This window comes from Bos taurus, chromosome X (genome assembly GCF_002263795.3).
Source record: "Bos taurus isolate L1 Dominette 01449 registration number 42190680 breed Hereford chromosome X, ARS-UCD2.0, whole genome shotgun sequence".
Taxonomy (NCBI): Eukaryota; Metazoa; Chordata; class Mammalia; order Artiodactyla; family Bovidae; genus Bos; species Bos taurus.
Window position 1 is genome coordinate 17,499,569 of NC_037357.1, and position 25,386 is coordinate 17,524,954.

General features: G+C 40.9%; 1 protein-coding gene across 1 annotated transcript in view; it reads right to left on the reverse strand.

Moving 5' to 3' along the window:
• Nucleotides 1-25,386, reverse strand: part of GPC3 (glypican 3) — a 463,174-nt gene that overhangs the window by 133,565 nt on the left and 304,223 nt on the right. The window contains exon 5 of the mRNA NM_001035463.2: nt 15,748-15,873. Coding sequence (NP_001030540.1) covers nt 15,748-15,873 — 126 coding nt within the window. The remainder of the gene's footprint in view (nt 1-15,747; nt 15,874-25,386) is intronic.

Genomic DNA, 25,386 nt, shown 5'->3' on the forward strand with positions numbered 1-25,386 from the left:
GGGGTTTCAAAGAGTCAGACATGACTGAGTGACTTTCACTTTCAACCACATCAATAAATGAGGGTAATAATCATGTCCTGAAGAACTATGGATGGAGATTCATAACACTGTACAACAGGCACTGATCAAAACCATCCCCAAGAAAAAGAAATGTAAAAAGGCAAAATGGTTGACTGAGCTATTCTCAAATAGCTGAGAAAAGAAGAGAAGCAAAGGCAAAGGAGAAAAAGAAAGATATATCCATCTGAATGCAGAGTTCCAAAGAAGAGCAAGGAGAGATAAGAAAGCCTTTTCCAGTGAACAATGCAAAGAAATAGAGGAAGACAACAGGAGAGATCCTTTCAAGAAAATTAGAGATACCAAGGGAACATTTCATTCAAAGACAGGCACAATAAAGGACAGAAACAGTATGGACCTAACAAAAGCAGAAAATATTAAGAAGAGATGGCAAGAAGACACAGAAAAATTATACAAAAAAGATCTTCATGACCCAGATAACCATGATGGTGTGATCACTCACCTAGAGCCAGACATCTTAGAGTGTGAAGTCAAGTGGGCCTTAGGAAACATCACTATCAACAAAGCTAGTGGAGGTGATGGGATTCCAGCTGAGCTATTTCAAATCCTGAAAGATGATGCTGCACTCAATATGCCAGCAAATTTGGAACAGTCAGTAGTGGCCACTGGACTGGAAAAAGTCAGTTTCCATTCTAATCCCAAAGAAGGGCAATGCCAAAGCATGTTCAAACTACTGCACAATTGTACTCATTTCACATGCTAGCAAAGAATGCTCAAAATCCTTCAAGCTAGGCTTCAACAGTACATGAACTGAGAACTTCCAGATGTTCAAGCTGCATTTAGAAAAGGCAGAGGAATCAGAGATCAAATTGCCAACATCCACTGGATCATAGAAAAAGCAAGAGAATTTCAGAAAAACATCTGCTTCATTAACCACACTAAAACCTTTGACTGTGTAGATCACAACAAACTGTGGAAAATTCTTCAGGAGATGGGAATACCAGACCACCGGATCTGCCTCCTGAGAAATCTGTATGCAGGTCAGGAAGCAACAGTTAGAACCGGACATGGAACAACAGACTGATTCCAAATAGGAAAAGGAGTACGTCAAGGCTGTATACTGTCACCCTGCTTATTTAACTTATATGCAGAGTACATCATGAGAAATGCTGGGTTGGATGAAGCACAAGCTGGAATCAAGGTCGCAGGGAGAATTATCAATAACCTCAGATATGCAGATGACACCGCCATTATGGTAGAAAGCAAAAAGGATTAAAGAGCCTCTTGATGAAGGTGAACAAGGAGAGTGGAAAAGCTGGCTTAAACATCAACATTTAAAAAACGAAGACAATGGCATCTGGTCCCATCACTTCATGGCAAAAAGATGGGGAAACAATGGAAACAGTGACAGACTTTTATTTTCTTGGGCTCCAAAATTACTGTGGATGGTGACTGTGGCCACCAAATTAAAAGATGTCTGCTCCTTGGAAGAAAAGCAACGACAAACCTAGACAGCATATTAAAAAGCAGAAACATTACTTTGCAGACAAAGGTCTGTATAGTCAAAGCTATGGCTTTTCCAGTAGTCGTGTATGGATGTTAGAGCTGGACAATAAAAAAGGCTGAGCGCCAAAGAATTCATGCTTTTGAACTGTGGTGCTTGAGAAGACTCTTGAGAGTCCCTTGGACAGCAAGGAGATCCAACCAGTCCATCCTAAAGGAAATCAGTCCTGAATATACATTGGAAGGGCTGATGCTGAAGCTGAAGCTCCAATACTTTGGCCACCTGATGTGAAGAACAGATTTGTTGGAAAAGACCTTGATGCTGGGAAAGATTAAAGGCAGGAGGAGAAGGGGACGACAGAAGATGAGGTGGTCGATGGCATCAGCGACTCAGTGGGCATGAGTTTGAGCAGCTCTGGGAGATGATGAAGGACAGGGAAGCCTAGCGTGCTGCAGTCCATGGTGTCACAAAGAGTTGGACACAACTGAGCGACAGAACAACAATCACGTCCAGATCAGAAGGCTGTGGTGAGAATTAACTTACTTAATGCACACATGAGAAGCACTATAGAAATGTTAGCCGTTCTTTTGATTAAGACTTTCACTGTTTCAGTCCTACCTTCCGCAGTCAAATGCTCTACCCCTGGGCTATGCCACCTCCACTCAGTCCTACTTTCTGAAGTTTCACTGCATGCTCAGACAGGAATTAGAGGGGGCAAAGGGAAGAGAGAAGGTTTCAGAATGCCTCAGGGAAGAAAAGGTAAGAGAAGGTAAACCGTGATGGCTGAAAGCCGAACAGATCTGCAGTTCCCCAGCAACACTTCAACCATCCAGTGTAAACCTCCTATGGTGGTGCCTTTTCCCTATGCTCCTGAGGGCATAGTTGCCAGGAGATGACCAACTGTCCCTCTTTGCCCGAGACTGAGAAATTTCCCAGGACTTGGGACATTCTGTGCCCAAATTAGAAAGTCTTGGGCCAACCTGACCAAGCTGATCACCATAGGGGCCAGAGGGTGTTTGCGGTTCAGGATCACTATGTTATAACCAGAGGACAGAGCACTCCAGCTAAATGCCATCCGCTGGGGTTTGGAAAAGCTGGGTTATCCAGAAGCCATGTGAAGGGGGCTTTAATTGGACTTTCATCGTATCTATGAAGAGCAGGGGAAGAGTTTCTAAAATTAATGGGTTTCATCAGGGGTACGTTAGCCCGTTTGAGGATGTTGGTCTTCAGCAGGACATTCGCACAATAGCCTCATTATCAACGATCCTTATTTGTTCACTTTGATTCTCCGACGCAGGCTTTCTTCAAGTTCTATTCCCAGTGGTGTTGTTATATGTGCTTGAATGTAATAAAGCTGCATTTATTTTAAAAGTCTGTCACTGAGACTTTTCATTAATTTAAACTGATGCTACAAATCCCCCAAAGTATCTCCTTAAGCAGGGCCAATCAGTTTATTCAACACTGTGGAATGGCTTGTTTAAAAATAGAAGTTTGTGGGAATAGGTGGATTTGCTTAAGGAAAAAAGGAATTTAAAGATGTTTTCGATGTGGACTATTTTTTAAGTTTTTATTGAATTTGCTACAATATTCTTCTGTGTCATGTTTTGGTTTTTGGCCGCAAAGCATGTGGGATCTTAGCTCCCTAACCAGGGACTGAAACTGAACCCCTCCTCCATGGGAAGATGAAGTTTTAATCACTGGATCACCAGGGAAGTCCCCAGTTTTTTTAAAGTACTCTTTCTGGAGAGATGCATAGACAGAGAGATACTCAGGAAGATGCTCAAAGCTGTGTGTTCATAAAGAGAGTCCAGTAATGCTATGCTAATTAGCCAACACATAATGCCATTTATTCAAGGTAAAACTTCCCTCCGTGTCTGATCTACTTTTCTACATTTTTGTTGTTTAGTCCCTAAGTTGTCTCTGACTTTTTTGTGACCCCATGGGCTGCAGCCCACCAGGCAAGAATACTGGAATGGGTTGCCATTTCCTTCTCCAGATGATCTTCCTGAAGTGAAGTGAAGTGAAAGTCACTCAGTCGTGTCCAACTCTTTGCGACCCCATAGACTATACAGTCCATGGAATTCTCCAGGCCAGAATACTGGAGTGGGCAGCATTTCCCTTCTCCAGAGGATCTTCCCAACCCAGGGAACAAACCTACATCTCCTACATTGGCAAGCGGATTCTTTACCACTGAGCCACTTGGGAAGCACTTTTCTATATTAACACCTAGTAAATGGAGGGCGCCTCACAATTTTCAAAGATATTTCATGTGCGTTTGCTTACTGGAGGCTCACTACAACCCCATGAGGTCAGCAGGGGAAGCATTAATTTCACCATTTCATAGGAGGAGGAAATGAAACATAGAGTTAAAGTAAACCTGTCCAAAGGCAGACACATATACCATGAGCAAGCTGGATCTGGTACTCAGGTTTGTTACCAACAAGTATGTTTGTTGGTTCATTTATTGAATTCAACAGTATTCAACAGTATAGAGAGTCAATTCTACGGCAGGTACAACTAAACAGGGAGGATACATAGAGAAGACACAGGCTTGTCTTCTAGTGGGAGATTAGATAAAACATGCTCACTGGAGATGTGCCAGAGGGACACCTATGTGCTGAGGGTCTTAGACTGGGCTTGGGGCAGGGGGATTCAGGCTCCTCAGAGGATGCCATTGAGTCAAGGATAAGGAGGGGCAGGCCACAGCAACAGCTTTTTCTGGCCCCTTCAGGCCTTTTCTGGTCCTGGTCATTAAGCTTTTCAGTCTGAGTTTTTTTTTGGCGGGGGGCACACTGCATGGCACGTGGGATCTTAGTTCCTTGACCAGGGATCGAACCCTCACTCCCTGTACTGGCAGCTCGGAGGCTTAACTACTCAATTACCAGGAAGTCCCCAGCCTGAGTTCTTGTGTAGCATAACCCTCTACACATCCGTTGGACCCAAGGCTGGTGCACCCTGACCTCAGGTGAGGCCAGCTCACTCTGGCTCTCTTTCAAGAGGGACTTATCCCAGCTCTGGGCCTGAAGCTGTGTCCAGAAGCAAGAAGGGGGACAAAATGGGCCACCGAGTAACTCAAACTATGGTGGCTTAAGATCCATCCATTCAGAGACACGTGGACCACTAAAATACCAGGGGGCAAAATGTAGAAGCTCCTGTGACACCGGAGCTACAAATCAAAGTAAATTTTCCTTCAGAGGGAAATGAAACTTCATTACAGAGGCGACAAATCCAAGGATCAAAGGCACACTCACGTAAAAAAGTAACATTCATTGGCTTGAGAAATTGGGCAATCATGACTGATTTTAATGACCTCTCTCCTTTTCCACAAAGGTTAACCCAAGGGTGACAGAAAGGACTTCAGAGAATTGGGCAACTAGATTTGCCCTGCAACCTCACCCTTCCTGGTTTCTAACGCAAGTAAAATAGAAAGATTCCCTGAATGAGTCACTGTTAAAAAGTTCTAGGTGGAACCGTTGAAACGGCCTTTGCTATGAAACAAGATATTAAAGGTAGGCAGTCTAGTCTAGGACATATCCATAGATGCAATTAACTCTCACTTTATCAGCAGTGGGCCCAAATGCCCACCACCTGTGCTGAACAGGGGCAAGGGTGAGGATTTTAACATTTTTGCAGAAGGAAGAAAAAACAAAGATAAAGATGAGAGGAAGTGGGTGAAGCTGTCTCCCTGTTCAGTTCAGTTCAGTTCAGTTGCTCAGTCGTATCTGACTCTCTGCAATGCCAGGGACTGCAGCACGCCAGGCTTCCCTGTCCATCACCAACTCCTAGAGGCTACTCCAATTCACGTCCATCACGTCGGTGATGCCATCCAACCATCTCATCCTCTGTCGTCCCCTTCTCCTCCTGCCTTCAATCTTTCCCAGCATCACGGTCTTTTCCAATGAGTCAGTTCTTCACATCAGGTTGGAAAATATTGGAGTTTCAGCTTCAGCATCAGTCCTTCCAATGAATATTCAGGACTGATTTCCTTTAGGATGGACTGGTTGGATCTCCTTGCAGTCCAAGGGACTCTCAAGAGTCTTCTCCAACACCACAGTTCAAAAGCATCAATTCTTCAGTGCTCGGCTTTCTTTATAGTCCAACTCTCACATCCATATATGACTACTGGAAAAACCAAAGTTTTGACTATATGGACCTTTGTTGGTAAAAGACTTCAGAAATGGATCACTGAAGGGAATTAAAGTCATGCAGAGCTCCATGTCTCTTCCAGTAAAGAATGGGAAGGACCATTTTTATAGGCTCATTTTATTGAAAAACAGCAATAGCAGCTACCATTTCTTAAGGGCCTACTGTGTTTCGGGCACTGTACTCTGTATTCACAATCTCTCTGAATCCTGTCAACAATTCATTAAAGGTAGAAATTATTAACTCCATTGGGCAGATGTGGAAATGGGCTCAGAGAAGAGAAAGAGCTAATACCTACTGGAGCAGAAATCCAAACCCAGGCTTGCTGATCCGAAAGCTATGCATTGAAACAACTACCCCATGGCTTTTTACAATTGCCCTGTAACTTTGCAATTTGCCTCTGGGTGCTTTTTGTTAATTCCTAACTACTTGACTTTATTAGTAAAAATCACCAGAGAAACGCAGCCAATATTTTGCATTCACTTAAGTATAGGTGGTAAAGGGCAAAAAAAAAAAAAAAAAAAAAAACCTGCAGAGCTGAGTTTCTTGCAAGGGAGCCCCCAAAAGCTTACCCTGGGGCAAGAACTGGGGCCAGTGGCAGTAGAGAAGGGGCACCTGCCAATCGTTTCCGGCAGCGGGTAAAATCTATAGCACGATCACAGCAGCCCCAACAATAAGGCAGCCAGAGGGGTCTAAGAGCAGAGCCACTGGCAAGAGCCTCCCAAGAGGCTCCCCTAACAGGCCTCTGCCTGTCCTTCAAACTCGGAGTCTCAAGAGTCCATTTTCTTGATGCTCAGTGACTGCCAGAAATAACTCTTCTGGGTCAGAGCACCTGGATGAAAATGTTTCAGGCAGGTTCTGCTTGTGTCAGTCAAAGGCGTTCTGATGAAGCAACACTGCTATCACTCAAGGACTGACTGTCCACTTCAGACAGAAAAGGCCGGGGCACTTGTCCCGCCCAGCAGCCTTGTTTCAGTCAATTCGCCACCTCCCTTACGTGCTCTCAGAGCACTGAATAGAAAGCAATGGCAGACTTCAAATTTGTAAATAAATATCAATCAGAATGTATACAGCCAAAACTATATTGGGTACCATCAGCGATTCTGACGTTACTTAAAACATTTCTGGAGTGCCTCTCTGGAAAGTCTATGTAAAATCAGTTTAAGTGTCACAAGAAATACACAGCTCCTTTTATCCTCTTACCCCAAATAGATCCCAAATGGTATAACGCAGCTTAAGCAGCCTCCCCATTCAACAGTGTGGTTCCAAAAGACTTACAGATATTTACCCCAAATCCAGTGTGCCTTGACAGGAAGAATGGCCTACAACTCTTCACCCTGGCCCTGGACATTTACCTGTCCTGTTCAACCACACCCTAATGATGTGCCAATATTAACAACAGCAATCACGTACTCATGTGTCAGCATACCCCTTCACAACAGTCCTGCAGAACAGGTACAATTATGCCCATCTCAAAATAAGGGAAGAGGTTGTGCTGTTAAAGGACCTGCTAGAAGCACACAGTCAATGTCTAAACCAAGATTAAAACCTTCACCTGTATTATTCTAGTGACTGTACTCACTCTTCCAGACACGCACCAATCACCTGGCTCATGCATCCTAACCTCTCAGGGCCTTCTCTAATTCTCCGTCTGTATCACTGATGATCAATGGGCTGAACACCAACAGCTTGCAGACTGGGAAACTGACCATATGACCTCAAGGCTTTTTCTCCAGGGAATCTTCCCAACCCAGGGATCGAACCCAGGTCTCCTGCACTGCAGGCAGATTCTTTACCAGCTGAGCCACTAGGGAAGCCCAAGAATACTGGAGTGGGTAGCCTATTCCTTCTCCAGAGGATCAAACCGGGGTTTCCTGCATTGCAGGCAGATTCTTTACCAACTGAGCTATCAGGGACCCTTTCCTAAAGAAGATGTCAAAAAATATTTTGAGGACTGGTGGCCTCAGTGAAGTCAGTCCATGACCTACTAAAGTTGCCTACTCTGAAGGAGGCAATAATACCTCAAGCACATAGGAGCCCTGATGTGTTAAATAAATAATTTCTTAAAAGCAATTATAGTCCTTCATGGATCCATCTCCTAAGCCTTCCAAGCAAAAATGGAGCAGTGCATGGAGCAGTGACCGTAATAGGAGACAGGCCTTACTCCACCTTCAGAATCACATTTCAAAGAGGAAGCTGTGTGGTGAGATAGGTTTGGTGAGGGTATGGATGTGTGGGGTCCTGTCTTGAAGGCCCAAATGCTCTTCTTATAATGAGATGATCCAACTGAGTGTGGGTGGGGCTGGCCTAAGTACTAATAGGGCACACTCTGCTTCAAGAATAGGTCATCCAGCCTTCAACAGGTGGTTACAGACATCTGTGCTGAGCCGTGAGGGTGTCTCCTCTCACTACTTTAGACCTGACAGTTGACAAGCCCATCCTGAATGTGGCAGACCATATTATGCTGTTAGTCACTAGGATAAGCTGGGTTTTTCTCACTCAATTCTGCAGGTTGAGCTGCTGTATGTGACACTATAATCTTAAGGGATAAATGTCACTGTATTGCCATGGAGTAGGTCCTGAAAAATAGCTGTCACTAGAGGCAAGTTTTGAAATAAATATATGATGGAGAATATGCCAATCTAAGCCCTTAGAGGAATTATTGCACGGGGGTGCATGTCAAATGTATCTATCTTACCTTATCAAGATTATAAAAATCTTTCACTGACACAAATATTTCATGCTACACCAAGTTAAGCCATTTTCTATGTAATCTATTTTTCCTTCCAAACTTTTCCATGAGCAATTATGTTTACCTAAAGCAAGTTAGAATGTAAGCTGCCATACTAGCTATACCTCAGTACTTTCATTCTAGGACACACAGTCAAATCAGAAAAAAGTCAAGAGTCATGTTTCTGCTTCCAGGAAGATTGAATAAAATGAAATCCAAAAATGTCTGAAGGGGACCGAGAAGACGTGGAGGCAGACAGTGCTCCAAACAAAATAATATTTTCCTGGTCAAAAAAAAAAAAAGGAAAACCAACCAAATCCCTATTTGTTCTTCTCTCCCTCCTACTAGCCTTTCACAAGCAGAGCTTCCTGCAGGATAGGAGGCAGAGGAAGAACTAGCAATGAGAAGAGCTGGGATACTGAAGACTGCACCTCAGATTATAATCCTCCAGGCACCACAACAGGGGCTGCTGAGAAGAGATATAAGCCCTGGCTTCAGCACGAGTTTAGTCTGGTTTGTGCCTAAACCAGCTCAGAAGCAAATGACTTTAGGACTTGACTCAATATCACTCAATATTATTTCCATGATCCACTGTTTACTTTCTTTTCTCTGCCCACTTCCTCTTGGCTCTGTTTTTTTTGTAATCTTATATTTGCTTCTCCATCGGGGTTTTCACTGGCTATACCATATTTAAAATTCTATGTATACGGCCTTGAGCCTTCAAAAACTACAACATAATCCTAAACGAACAGAAGGCAAACAATAATAACAACTTACTTTAGCATGAGAGTATGGGAGCTATATGTAGCAACTGCTGCATTCTGCTGGCCTGTTCTGATGTGATTGGAATGAGCTGTGCAAATGTCTGTGTCTGAATATCTATACACTCGGCACATAGGTCTTTTCTGCAATTAATCATTCATTGCCAGATTGAAGATTCTGAAGGTCTTTCGTTTTGCTCTGTGAACCAGTGAAAAACCTTTTAGTGTTACAAATTGGCCCCTCCCCCTACCTCAAATCCTCAAAACAGTGTTCTTTAAATAACTGCATTATAAAAACAGAATCAACTATTTTCCCTCATCTTTCCTGCATATACAGCCAAAATCAACCATTTTGTTCATCTCAATTAAAAAAAATTATTTTGTACATGTCAGAAATTGGGTGTTAATGGTTCTCACATTCATTCCCACTTGTTGCTATGACACAGTCTATCCCTCCAATCCAGCAGAAGAAAAATAGTCTCATTACCCTACTTTCCTGAAGCATTCAGAAGGTTTCGAGACCAGAACAAAACTCGAGAAGTAAAATAATTGCTTTGTATATTCCTGCTTCTGCCTCTCCAATTAAGTAGAGAAATCCTGGAGAGGCCTTATAAACATTGGAAGACTTGTCTGATCAGTGGCAACAAGGGAAAATTCGCAGTAAGAGTATGTGTCTATAGTCTCTCAGGTGAAGTGGAAGGTAAGATTATTTAAGAGGCAGAGGACGTGCCTTCATTGCAGTGTGACCCTGCGGATCTCATGGAGTTTATTCTCTAATGCCAGGTGCCCCGTGTACTCCACCCAGAGTCCCAGCGTCATACTGAGGAAGTGCAAAATGGATACTGATCCACAATGAACACAAGTGGCTATGTAGATCTATTAGCCAGAAGAGAACAGAAACATTCTGGGGCTGACATCTAGATCCAGGCCCATGGAGGCCAACAACATGGCAGAGGAGCAGCAAAACCAGCTAGGACTGGGTCAGAGAGGGAACTGAGGCATTGTGCCACAAAGCACAAATAGTTGTACCTGTGGAATGGATGAACGTCAAGGTCACCAGGGAAGTAGAAACTCCTGTAGGAGGTATGCTGACTGTAGGAGAAGCCAGCTGAGTATATATACAACGCTGAGAAAAAAGGACTCAGAGGAGAATGACTGCAAAGGCCCATGGAGATGAGGACAGGTGGAGGAGAGCCTAGCACGGGAATGCTGCTCAAGTATGATGAGGATGGAAGACCTAAAGCTTTGGCTCTCTTATCCTCAAGGTTAAGCGTGAGCCAAGCTGATTCAGAGGGGGTGGGAAAAGCCTAACCAGAGCGGTAGTTGCTCAGGGTTAACATAAAAACGGGTGGAGGGACTTCCCTGGTGGTACAGTGATGGGAATCCGCCTATCAGTGAGGAGACAGAGGTTTGATATCTGGTCCAGGAAGATTCACATGCCACGGGGCAAATTAAGTCCGGATGCCACAACTACTGAGGCTGTACTCCTCAGCAAGAGAAGCCACCGCAATAAGAAGCCCACACGCCGCGACTAGAGTAGTCCCCACTCACCGTAACTACAGAAAGCCCACGCGCAGCAACAAAGACTCAGTGCAACCAAAAAAAAAAAAAAGGGTGGAAAACCGATGACTGGATAAACAAAATGTACTATATGGCCATAAGAAGAAAAGAAGTGCTGGTACATGCTACAACTTGGATGAACCTTAAAAAGCATTATGCTAAGTGAATTGTTCCATTTATACGAAATATCCAGAATAGGTAAATCTAGAGATTGAAAGCAGTTGGTTAGTTGCCAGAGGCTGACGGAAGGGGAGAATGGGAAGTGACCGCTAATGGGTACAAGGTTTCTTCTGGGGTGATGATATAGTCTTAGAACAAGATAGAGGTGCTGATTGTACAACACTGTGAATGTGCTAAATGCCACTGAATTGTACACCATAAAATGGTTACTTTTATATCATATGAATTTCACCTCAACACACACACACAAGCATGCATAGTTATCTTTATAGGTTGGGTTTTTGTTCCTTTGAAAATTCCTTACTTTTAGTCAAGAAAATTTATGAAAATCAAGAATCTTGAAAAAGAATAAGATTTGTCAGTGGGGACACCTGAGTAAAATGAAAAAATTGATGCTGAAGAAAATATCAATTAGTATCAGCTGGGTTATCATAGCATTTTATACCCTCCCACTATGGATCCACAGATCTCTCAACTTTTAAAGAGTCAAAGTGATTGTCACTCTATAGGCCATATTTCATATTCTTTCAGTTTTATCTCTTGTGAATAAACTTAATTGAACTATGCAGGAAAAGATACCCAATACAGATGGGTAGAACCTCTGCTTTGACACCTCTGAGGGGAGCTCTCTCTGGACTGCTGAGGAAAAAAGGCTGGCTGATTTTTTCCCTTATTTTTCTCCTCACTGAGTTGTAAACCCCTCAGCAGGGGCAGGCACTGGCTTCTAATACCTATCACTGATGCCCCACAGGGCCTAGTACATACTAAGTGCTCAATTTTTGTTGAAGGAACCTGAATTACCAGATGTTAAATGGAAAAACCAGCATTTTTTCTAAGGTTTTCAAATATGTATAGGTTCAAATAATTTCTCTCATGCTAATTCAAAATAAACGATTAAATAATAAAACAGGGCTTACGTGGTATCAAACCGTTTAAAAGAAGAATGAAAATTTCAGCCAGATAGTTGGCCTAACAGTTCTAAAAAGGTGCTTGAGAATGTATTTGCTAAATTGTTCACTCTTCATACAGGTATTTTCAGCATCATTGCAGGCAAAGCCTACATTTAGCTGTTTTTAAGCCCAGTGTTAGCTTTCTTCCGTGGGCACCTTTATATTTATCTTGGTCTCAGGGATTCTCTAGTTTAAATTCTCTGTGCTTCTACAAAGGCAAAAGATGGAGGATTTTCTGCCTTTGGCAATGGTAGGAGGTTTTTGCCTGAAGGATACATGCTGGTTCTCATGATGGAGTATACCTCACATGAGTCAAGCTTGCTAATTTGAAGACTTCTTTGTGAAATCCTGGAAGCCAATATTTATTTCCAGCCAAGATGGGGAGGAGGTGGAGGGCGGGGGAGGTGAGAAGACAAATGATGCTTACGTGGTACTCCCTGAGACTAGATGTGTGAAAACGTTCTTTTCCTGCATAGTTTGATTAATTTTATTCAGAAGAGACAAAAACTGAAAGGATGTGAGATATGGCTCTGTTCAGAGAGACAGTGACTTGTTTGACTTTTAAAAGTTGAGAAATAGGTAGATCCACAGTGGGAGGGTATAAATAGTTATGATAACCCAGCTGATATGGATTTTTAACATCAATATTTTCATTTTAATCATGTGTCTCCACTGACAAGTCTTATTCTTTTTCGGGATCCTTGATTTTCATTAATTTTCTTGATTTAAAGTAAAATATTTTCAAAGGAACACAAACCCAACCTATAAAGATAACAAAGTCACAACCCATTTGACAATATGAAGTGGCAACTGTTACTTAAGACTAAATGAGCAGCTCAAGGCTACTCTTCATAAATGGTGCAAAGAGAGGGCACACATATGCTCAGGCTACAGAACTTCATATTATTAAATGTATATTCTTGAGTAATTTGGTAAAAACCTAGTTTAAGACTATTTCCTGCTCTCATCATTGCATTGCATGCTATGCAGGCTAAGTTGCTTCAGTCGTGTCCAACTCTGTACGACCCCATAGACGGCAGCCCACCAGGCTCCTCTGTCCCTGAGATTCTCCAGACATGAATACTGGAGTGGGTTGCCATTTCCTTCTCCAATCATTGCATTAGGTCAGTGATTAAAGTACAGGTTAATGATAAGCCAAGGTTGCCAACCATGGAAGAAGCACTTCCTGGATTACACTACCCGTATTCTGTCTACAAATAACATTTGACTTCCTTCCTTCCTCCCACCTTCTTTCTCTTCCTTCCTTCATTTTCTGCATCATATATATTAACAATAAAAGTTGCTTTGAAAAAAATAGGTTTTGCAGAAGTAACAAATAAGAGCTTGAAATAATGGCTTCCCTCCATACTATAATATTTATTATTTTGTTCAATATCCTAAGATATTAAAAGCTGGCAAATTAAACAGAAAAGTTTTTGTTTAGCAGAGCTATTTTCATGGTGCAAAAGTGCCCCCTTGGTTAACTTCTGGACTCATTCAAAGTTAGCAGGCTTTGGATTCCACCATTTGATAGAAAATGATTTTCTCAGTTTCAGGACAACATCCTTCATGAAAGTATACCGAACATGAATAGTTTATATGAGTAAAATTCAATTTTTAAAAATCCCACTAATTCAAAAAACATAGGACTGCCTAAGAAGAAACCGTTTTGAAGTAACTAAAACGGGATCATCTGATATATCAGAAGATATATTCAGTGCGGTGACAACATTTGCTCTAAATGATCACAACAAGGAGGAAACAAATATTAGTGCTTGATACATAATAGGCACTCAAATATTTGTTAAATGAGTAAATGAATGAATGATTACAATAGTAAATAAGTATAAACTAAAATTTGCTTTTTAATTTAAAAAACCATGGTTATGCTGCTCAAAACAAATGAAAAATTGTTCATTTTCCACCATCTTAATATACCAGTGGGTAAGTTATTGGGATGGTTTCTCATCAAGTTTACGTAAGAACCACATACTGAACCTGTGGGAATTTTCTTTTTGAAATATGGTATCATTTATACCTGTTTTAATGGAGAAGGAAATGGCAACCCACTCTAGTATTCTTGCCTGGAGAATTCCATGGACAAAGGAGCCTGGCGGGCTACAGTCCATGGGGTCGCACAGAGTCGGACACAACTAAGCAACTAAACAGCATACCCGTTTTAAAGCATCTGCTTTTTATAAAGCCAAATACCAACTGCTTCTCTTTGATAATTTAAATGAATATGCCACAACAGTTGGATACATTTTCATGATTCTACTCAGCACCTGATAGAAACTTTAGCATGATAATATACACCCCATTCCCATTGTTCCAGGTCAGTACAAAGCTTAGTTGAGAAACAAGCTGTTTTCAGGCCTATGTTCTACTTTGCCCTGGGAAGAGGAGGGGTGGTGGGGGAAGGTAGAAAGAAGAGAACTAACACCAACTGAGCTTCCAGTATGTGCCTGCCTGCTAGGGGCTTTATCTCACCTGCTAGTTACAACAATACTGGGAGATACCCCTTTCTTACAGAAGAGGATCTTGACACTTGCTGGGTGAAGTGACTCACCCAAGACCACACCGAGTCAGTAGCAGAGCTGAGATGAAAACCCAAGTTCATGTGGCTCCAAAGCGTTCCTCCGTCCATGGCATTACACCACTAATTAATTCCATTTAGCATCATTATTAATTATCCTATGTCTGGATATTGGGTTCTGCTAGAATGTAAAGGTCTTCAAAGCAAGTAACTTGCCTGTCATCTTGTTCATCTTCATACCCCTAGCACCCACCTCAATGCCTAATGCACAGTATCTCAAAACATAATCATAAACATCAATCTCAAAACCTAAATGTTGAAGGTATGGATGAATGAGTGGATAAGGAGATAAAACACACAGACTGTTGGAACTAGTGCTGCTTTAACCCAACCACCTCAGTTCTTGCCTCAAGTCACTCGCCCTGGGTTAAACAACTGGCCAGTGAAAGATTCAGAACTTGCACCCAGGTCTCTTCTGTACTCCCCTCTACAACATGCTACCCCTTGCACGCACATTTTTGAAAGCATGTTCATCCACCCCATTATGGAGTTTCCTAAGCATTTTACCCTCCTGATTTAATTCTTTAATTGTAAGCCATTTTCTACACATACAAAGCAATGGCAGTCAGGAATATCACTAACCCGCTAGAATGAAGGCTCCTTGAGGATAGGAAAATTTGCCTGTTCTGTTTACTTCTACATGAGAGGCACTTAGAAAATGCTCAGTAAATATTTGCTGAAAAAGAATACATATTATTTCCTTTCCAGCGATTAGCAAATTCTTCAGAGATGACAAATGTTAGTACAGATAATACTAAGAAACACTCAAAGAATCAAACATTTCAATAAAAATGATGTGAAATGGTACTCCTCCTTCCCTCCCCTTTCTTCTTTTCTCCATCTTCATCTATAACACAGGGGGAAATAATGCAATTTCATAGGATTGACATAAGGATAGAGAGTTAACACATACAAGCACTTAGCATGGTGCTTGATATGTAGTTCATTCTCATAAATAACGACCATTAGTACAAATATGATTTCTTTAAATCAATCAATCAATAAGGGCCCACATAATGAGAAGGTGGAAGAAGCCAAAGACCCACAGAAAAAAGACTTGCTTTATGCTTACCATTTGTAAAATGTACCTGAATCCATAGTTCTCTGTGCGCTTCCAAGTTTGTAAGTTCTATGAGGGCTGTAAGTTATAGACAGCATGTGCCATGTCATAGATGTTCGTGTGTATGTTTTTTTCTATTATTTTTCTCATGAAATTAATGGAGAGAAGACATAACTAAGCCTGAGATGAGCATATGATGAGTATTTCTCATATACTGCTATATTTAACATTCAAAAAAGATTACCTCTCCACGAGTTCTTGTCCATTCCAGCAAAGAGTGTCATTTTCAGCCACAGGGCTATGGCTGCAGATGTAGCCAGGCAAAGCACTATAGAAGCTGATGAAAGATTTTAACTTCTGAATTAGTTCCCTGAAAGAAAAACAAAACATCTGTGCATAAGACGCAAGTAAACCCAGTATGAGGAAAGTTTAATTTCCTTATCAGCATGACAGAAAGGCTCTGCCAGGCTGATTAGAGCAATAAATGATTTTAAAAGACATTCTTGGCTACAAGGTCACAATTTAGGTTTTTTTTTAAATCAATAAAATGATATCAGAAAAAAAAGTTGCCTGCCATATAAGGTGCTATTCCTATCAGGAGGATGATTTAATTCTAACATCCATTTTCTAACACGTTCAGCTTCCATTTTTCATTCAGATGCTGTTACCTACATTCTCAAAGGTGCTGATTACAAGGCACATTGAAGCGCTACATATCTTTTGGCTTCTGAGTGTAATTGAGTGCATTGATTGTAATTTTCAATGCTATTACCCTAGAGATGGCCCCTTTCCATATAGACTCTGGCTATTAGTTGCAGATCAGAATCGCAGGGTGCTCAGAGCAGTATAAGCTCTATGAAATTCTCCTGACAATGTCATCAGAGAAACTCACATCTGCTAGAGGAGGAAGGTTTCTTTGTTCTTTGTTTGTATATTGTGGTTCCTATAAGGGGGTTGGGAGGGCTCTTAGTATATTTTATATATTTGCTCTGGCTTTCATGTTATAGGAGTGCGTGTGAGAGACAGACACACACAGAGAGAGAGAAAACATATTATATATGCAAACATGCATAAACACACACCCATAAATACCCTGCAAAATTTTTGGCCTATTATCTTCTTTCAGATGTACATGAACACACAAAATAAGACACTATAGACTGGAGGGAAGTGTATATGCTTATAAAGAAATACTAAACTATCTATGCAAAAGATGTCCAGTAGTAAACAAACCAAAGTAAAATACTCTTTATTTTCTAAAGCAATATTTCTAGTATCAATAGAAAGGAAATTAAAGAGCACTTCCTGTATCCAAGTTTATCTTAAGTCTCCACTAAGTTTTTAGAGTCTCACTAGGGAATTTCCTGGCAGTGGAGTAATTATTCAATATTGTCTCCAGGCTAAGAATGGACTGACCTGATATACAGGCCTCTGGAGGAGCTAGAGGCCTGAATCTCATTTGGACACTGGTGAGAGCCCAGAAATGCCTTCTGGGGGTTGTTCTCAGATTTGGCTAAAAGAAGAAGACTGGTGGAAATTATTTTCTTGCATTTAATGCCATTTTCCATTTTATTACCATAAGACGACTCATTTCAACTAATGATTCAGAGGAAGACAGAGAGAATGCGTGCTTACAATACTTGGCACATCTTCAGAAAGGCTCGAATCACAGTAAAGCCAGGGTGATGGACAAAACAACTGGGGAAGGGCTATTGAGACATATATAACTCCTGATACCCCAACAGTTACTTCCTGTTATGCTCAAACTCTCTCATAGCCTACTCCTGGTAGCTGCGCTTCGTCAATCTCCAAAGTGAAGAGGCTCAGTATAGGGCTCTGAACATAAAAGTCAACATTATAGTTTCTCACAGAGGAAAAAGATGGGTTCAATTAACGCTAATAGGGGAGATGCTCCGTTTTACAAGGTAATAATACGGTTCCCAAGAGTGGAAATTGAAAGACTAAAGGCTGAGGCCGAGTAATTCCCCTCCTTACACAAGGAAATGGAATATGGCTATTAGTCTATGAGAAGTGATGGCCATCCCTTTAATGAAAGTTTCCCTTAGGCCTCCTCCTACCTCCAAATTCTCTCTCACTAACATAGCGCTGGCAAGAAAAATTGAACTCATAGCAAAGCCTTCCAGTTTGACTTTTCTAGAAGTTAAAAAAAAAAAAAAAACTCAGCATAACACTCTGAACTGCTTCCAGCCTCCCAACTCTTGGAGTCTTTTTCTTGGCTGATCATAAAGATCACTGACACACTGGAGCAGATTCAGAGAGGGTCTATCTAAGTGTTGAGGGGACGAAGGGCTGTGATAAACCTAAGACCTCCCACTTTAATATGGAAAGATATTACTCGGTTGGGTCAAGATAAAAGTCTAAGAAAGACATAGGAATGTAAATAATGTCTGGCTCATTAAAACTGTAGAACTTAGGGAATCTCTCTGACACTTGAACAAGGTAGCCTGGGGAAATAAAAGATCATCTTACTTCACAGAGTACTCATTACCTCCATAGGACATACACGATGGATCTAAGAGACTGTATTTTTAAAACTTGTTCCTGAATTAGTTGTTTTGAATTTAGAACACAGTATCATCTACGAGCTATGATATAATGACGGTTGGGTTCTCAGGACAGCCCCTTAAAACCTATTAGGAGTAGTAGCTAAGAGCACTGATTTTGGAGTCTAACTCATATGAGTTTCAAATGCCAATTATTCCCTCACTTACTTAACAGGAAAACCTTACTAGACAGACTAAACTTCTCTGAGGCTTAGTTTCTTTATTTTAAAATGAAGCAAACGATAGGTTGCTGGGATGATTAAATGAGACAATGCATGTAAAGTGCTTAGCATAGTACCTGGCACAGAATAATACCTTACTATGTTAGCCATTTGGCAATTTATTTCCATTATTATGAGCCTGTAGAATATAAATATATAATCTATAGAAATATATATTATATTCCAGATAAACTTATGTATGCAAGATAATTAAGCTTTTTCAAGTCCCAGATAACTTTATATACACAAGATAAATAATATTTCATCTGTTAAAGTGGGTATGAGAAAGTACAACCATGTTCTCTCCCTAAATATTTTTCCTGTTACTCTTTTTCAGAGACTAGCTAGCTATTGGACTGGGTAAATCACTGGACTAATCTGGTATAGCAGTTTGGATGGTCTTTACTTGGTAGCAAAGTGGTGGTGGCCTTCATAAGGATTCGTGTCTAAGAATCTGATGTTGAATTTTAAAAGGTAGATTAATCATCAGGTGGGATACCAAGGGGGGAAGGGAAGAGGGAAGGGATGGATTGGGAGATTAGGGTTGGCATATATACACTGCTGCTGCTAAGTCGCTTCAGTCGTGTCCGACTCTGTGCGACGCCATAGACGGCAGCCCACCAGGCTCCCCCGTCCCTGGGATTCTACAGGCAAGAACACTGGAGTGGGTTGCCATTTCCTTCTCCAATGCGTGAAAGTGAAAAGTGAAAGTTTAGTTGCTCAGTTGTGTCCAACTCTTCGCGACCCCATGGACTGCAGCCCACCAGGCTCCTCCGTCCATGGGGTTTTCCAGGCAAGAGTACTGGAGTGGGGTGCCATTGCCTTCTCCCATATATACACTACTATGCATAAAATATATAACTGATGGGAACCGACTACATAGCACAGGGAACTCTATTCAATACTCTGTGTAATGGCCTATATGGGAAGAGAATCTAAAAATGAGGGGATATATGTATATGTATATCCGATTCACTTTGCTGTACAGCAGAAACTAAGAACAATGTAAAGCAGCTATATGCCGATTTAAAAAAAGAATTGAGATTCAAAAACAATTAAAAAATTTTTTTAAATAAAAAGATATGTTAATCGTCAGGGAAATGTAAATCAAAACCACAGTAAGATACCACATCACCAGCATGACTATAATAAAAAAAGACAGGAAGTGAAGAAACTGGAACTCTCACACATTGCTGGTGGGAATGTAAAATAGTGAAACCACTGCGGAAAAGAGTTTGGTGGTTTTTCACAAAGTTAAGCATAGCGTTCCCACATGACCCAGCAATTCCACTACCATAACAGGTATATACACAAAATAATTAAAAACAAGTACTCCTAATAAGTACATGTACACACCCGCTCATAGCAGTACTATTAACAATAGCAAAAGGCAGAACAAGACAGATGTGCATCAACTGATAAATGGATAAATGATTACATATTCCATATGATGGAGTATTATTCTGTCTTAAAATGAAAAAAGTATTCCTACATTCTATAACAGAGGTGTACCTTGAGAACATTATGCTAAGTGAAAGAAACCAGTCATGAAAGACCACATACGATTGATTCCATTCATGTGAAATGTCCAGAATAGGCAAATGGAGAGAGACATAAGGTAGATCAGTAGTTGCTTTGGGCTGGGACAGATGAAAGCTGGGGAACGACAGCTACAGGGTATGGGATTTCTTCTGAAGGTGACAAAAACGTTCGAGAATTCATTGTGGTGAGGGTTGTACAACTCTGTGACTATAGTAAAAACAGCTGAATTACATATTTTAAATGGATGAATTGTATGGTGTGTGGATTATATTTCAATAAAGCTGTTATTGAGACATAACTCCAGAAAAGCTACAAGGTGAAATATGTCTTAGAGAAAGAGAGGGCTTGTCTACAAGAGAGAGAGACTCCTTGAAACAGTGGAAAGAGACAGTCAGGAGAGCTGGGAAAGAGCCAGTTTGGATGGACTTGAAAAAAAGCTAAGGGTGAAGCGTGAGAAAAGAAATTGGTAAGAGCAGCAAAGAATGGTTAAAATCTATTTCTTCCATCTTAGAAAATGAACTCTGCTGCTTTGTTCTCATTATAAAAGAAAAATGTATGTTCACTATTGAGAATTTATAGAATATAGAAATGCAGAAAGGAAAAAACCCTCGTTTATAGTCCTACCAGCCAGAGATAATCATTGCTAATATTTGGATATATTTCCTTTGTAGACTTTCCTCTCCAGAAAAGTTTTACTGTTATTTCTCTAAAACCTATTCTTCTTGATAGGCTATTCACTGAGTTCTTTTTGGTTCTCAGTGTATATTACCCCCATTAGAATCCACCGAGAATCCAGGGTGGGTTTGGTATACAAAGAACATCAAAATGATGAAATAAATGCTTGTTCTCAAGTAACCCCCAGGACCTGCGGGATGAGGCAGTAGCTGCTCGATGAGAACAAGGAGCAGGGCTCTAGCGCATCTAGAAAACTGGCCAATACTTCACAGTCCCCACATACAGCTTTTCGGTTCCAAAAGACTGAGAAAATAAGTCTTGGTTTCCAAAAACTTTGATTTTTTAAAAGAAAGCCAGACGTTACATTTTTCAGGATAGAAGACTTTCTAAACTGATGGAGAGCTGATGACACCACAGCCCCCAAAGTAGCAGAGTAGGACAGAAGCAGTTTACTGCCTACTGGGTTTACTGGGCATCTCTTTCTCCTCTTCTTTGTCACTCCTTCCTACACTTGTTCTGGCATGGGAACTAAGTATATTTTACTTTTATCTTTTCTTAAGTAACTTTCTGTCTCCCTGCTTATACTAGTAAGTTTAGAAGGAGATGAGTTGAATATTTTATTTCTTTAAAGAAAGATACCTAAAACTAAATTGACATATTAATGACCCACGTGTGACTCAGTTCAGATTTCTTTTCTTTGTGCTAGTAGCACATGACAGACAATAGAAAAATCTCCACTCATGAAATAAGGCAGTCTGCTCAACTGAATTGTCTCTGGTTAAAAAAAAGAAAAAAGTTTGGACAATTAGTTGCCTGGAATGGAAAAAACAATTTAATTGAAGGGAATGTTCTTTGATTCCAATTCCACTTTATTCTAATCATACATGTCAAACATATCATTTCACATATAAATAGTGGAGCCATAGGCTCTCGCTTGGGACAAACCCAATGCTTGCTCACAGCAGTCTACTCAGGAAAGAGAGTCTCTTCAATGTGTTAAATGTGGAACTAAAGGAGAGGGCCCCTTTGCATGCACGAACTATTTTGAAATGTTGCAGATGGGCACACGTGATCTTCCCTGGGGTCTCCCACCATCCTCAAGAGGAGCGTCCCCTTCTTGAGTTGTGGGGGAGGGGCTTCCCTTGGCTTTCTTGCAATGATTTGCTTGGGCCAGGCATCAAAGCAGCACTAATTGGAAACCACTGCAAATAAAAACAGCCTTTCATCCCCAACTGCAGATCTTGAACTTTTCTCCTTTATCATTAGGATTTTTTTTCTTAATATAAAATAATACGAGCTCAAAAAAATTGAAAACACAAAAAAGCATGTAAACTAAAATAATTATCATTAGAATGATGCAGAATCATGCTTAATTCTGCTGCAGAGAACCTTTCACAGTCTGACGCTAAACTATCATTTTCTACCATTCCAAAGACTAGCCCAGACTTTCTCTCATACTGTTCCCTTTGCCTGGAATACACTCTTTTCCTTCTTTCATTTGTAGAATTTCTGTTCTTCCTTCAAGGCCCACCTTAAGAGTTACCTTTTCACAAGAGAGCTGCTAACTTCCCCATCTATGATGCTGCCATTCTTTTGTACATAGCTCTGTTTTGGTACTCACCCATCAATGTATCAAAATTATGTGTCTCTGTCTCCCTAACTAGGCTAGAAGCTCCTCCTATTTATCAGAGCCTAATCCTTATACCAACATAGATGGTGTTGACAAATGTTGAAAGCAGCAGAGTTCTATTTTGGGCAGAATGACTTGTACCAGATCTGAAACTCATTGATTCATTCAGGACATGTTTTCTTGTTTTGTTCAGAGGGTGGAAGGCACCACTGAGCTTACAAAGCTGCCCGGCCAAACCAGAGCAGCAATCGGAGAGGCAGTGGGAGTAAGCATTGATTTTGGACCAGGGAGCTGAGATCAGCTTTTGTTCTTTCCTTTCTAGGTCATTACTAGTGTCACCTAATCCATTGCCCCTTTAGGCCAAGTCAGAGAGGAAAGGGAGGAGGGGGAGTGCAGGACAAGGAAGGCTGGAATACATAGATGTAATTTCATGAGGGTAGAGGGACCATGTGACTTTCTCACGGGTTAGCATTTGGGCCAGAAGCTTGATATGTAGATGCTGAATGGACTATATTCAACTACAGATTTTGTGTTTGGAAAAGGGAAAGATAGTGCTCATGTCATAAAATACCAAACTTTGGGGGGATATGCAAATGACAAGGTAAGTAGTATCATAGGGGAAGTGGTGAAAGAGACATTCATTAGAGCAAAGGAGGGTCAGACTGACATCTGAGATGTGCTGAAAATGTTCGAGTTGGAAAGGGCTGTGAAAATATCATTTCTTCTATTCTGATTGTCCTACTTGTACATCTTGTCCTATCCTCACTGGTTGAAATCTGATGACAGATATTTTCAATATTTGTATCTCCAAGGATTGCTGAGTCCCATACTTAGACCACCAGTTGAGTTATCAAATCGCCTTTAAATTGAACTAAGCAATTTCTAAGATTAGTTGTGTGTTGCAAACTACCCAGTTGGGGGCAGACAAAACAAACAGATGATTTCTGAATGCTACCAAAGGAATCCTGCATTTCTTTGTGTGTTTTTATTTTAATAAGGCAATGGAGCTTTTCAACTCATAATCAGATTCAGACAGCTTGCTTACAACCTCCACAAACTGAAAGCTACAACAGGGCTCCTTTCCAATTATCAGAGGATGGCCCTGGAGCATGGGTGTGAGGGGTGCTGGAGGCACAGATATTTTTTGGACAGTGTGAAATGCTGTGCAGAACAAAAAGAGAAATTTACAAAGGTGCTACCACTGCCCAAACAAGCCCTCTTAATAACATCAGATTGCGGGGGGCAGTGCATTTAGCAAGAGAGCATCTTAACCTTCAATTCTCCACTCTCCCTAAGAGGGTTTACAATGCCTATTTGAGAGAGTTAAATGAAATCAGATACTCTCCTGTTGCTTTGTTTTCTTATTCCGGCAGAGAATTCAGAAAGAAGGGCTCCATCTCAGTTTTGCTTCAGTTTGCAAAAAAAGATGAGAAGCATTATGGGGTGGGCTCATGTTTCCAACACCCAAGGAGTCCTACCTGACTGCAACTTAACTCAAGTCTACAGGTTTTGACATTTTTCTCACTACCCTTTCTTTTCTTTGGGGGTTAGCAACAAATTCAAAAATGAGTTTAACAAAGTGCCAAATCTGGGTGCTCAGCCAGGAACTCATTTACCAATTTTTTTCTTTTCCCTGGAGGAATCAACACCCATAGAGCTCTCCCCAATAAGGCAAAAGGGAATGGATCTCACAGAGCCCAAGATAGAAGGCAGCAGGATCTTAATAAACCTATTTACTTATAAGCGTGTTTAGGTTGACAGAGTAAACTCAAAATGTGACTGGAATAGTGTGCTATTTTGAAAAAGCTTTACATGTGATTCTGTTACAAATTAATACACCACATCTCCCATGAAGCCTCCACTCTACCTGGGCAGAGCTCTCTCCTCCCCTGTTGGCTGCCTCCATAGACTCTGCACATTCTTTTGCACTTATAAAACTGGTTTGAAATTATTTGTACTTAAGTCTATTTCCACATTAGACTGACTTGGCAGAGCAGACTGTGTTTTGACTTTCAGTGTGTATACTGGCACATAATAGGTGTTTCCCAAATTTCTGAACTGAACAACAGCAGTAACAACAAAATATATATATATACACATACATGCACATACATACACACATATATACACACAGTACTATATATGTAATTTATATTATTCTGTAAATAAAAACAAATATAACAAACAAACATTATAATTTCTGTTTCATTTTATGTATTATTTATAGATAATACATAATATTATATAAATTCCTCATTTCAGTGCAATATGCAAGAGATTTCCATTAGTTAAAGATCAACAAGTAATGTTAATTTCTCGGGTGGTTTGGGCAGAGTGAAAGCAACGGAGAACAATGGACAGGGGACAGACAGAAGCTAAAAAGGGCCTCGAGAAATGCCTTAATTTCGTCTTCCCAGAAAGACAAAAATTTCCAAAGAACCCCTTTGCTATGTGGAAATGGTTCTCAGAGTACTCTGGTGCCAGGACCCCTGAGATGGTTTTAAATATGTCCAAGGACTTTCTCAGTGGTCCAATGATTAGGACTCCACACTTCCACTGCAGGGAGTGCAGGTTTGATCCCTGCTCGGGGAACTAAGATCCTGCATGCCTTGCAGCACTGCCAAAATAAAAAATATGTTTACAAAATCTTTGACACTCCTCTATTCAAGAGGTGGAGCTCAATTTCCCTCCCCTTGCATGTGGACTAGAACTGGTAACTTGTGTTTAACAAATCAAATACATCAGAAATGACAGTGTATCACTTCCGAGACTAGGTTGTAAGAAACATTGCGGCTTTCTCCTTGCTCTCTCTCTTACATGGCTCACTTATTCTGGGGAAGTCAGCAGTCGTGTTATAAGGACACTCAGAAGGTCCGTGTGGTAAGAAACGGAGGCCTCCTTCCAATCAACTAACTTGTTCCACGTGTAAATGAGTCCCCTTGGAGGTGGACCCTCCTGCTTCCCGTCACCTGTCAGCGGACTGCAGCTCCAGGAAACACCTTGACTGAAATCTCTTTGAGACTAAGGAGCACCCAGCTAAGCTGCTCCCAAAGTCCTGACAGAAACTGGGAGATAATAAATGTTTGTTGTTTTAAATAACTATGTTTTGCTGTCACTTTTTATATAGCCCTAAATAACCAACACAACCCAAAACGTTCTTAAGAAATATTGAGGACCCCGAAGAGCTTTTGTTTACATGATATATAGTGACATCTACTGTTTTAGAAATTAAAACTCAGGAAAAAAATTTT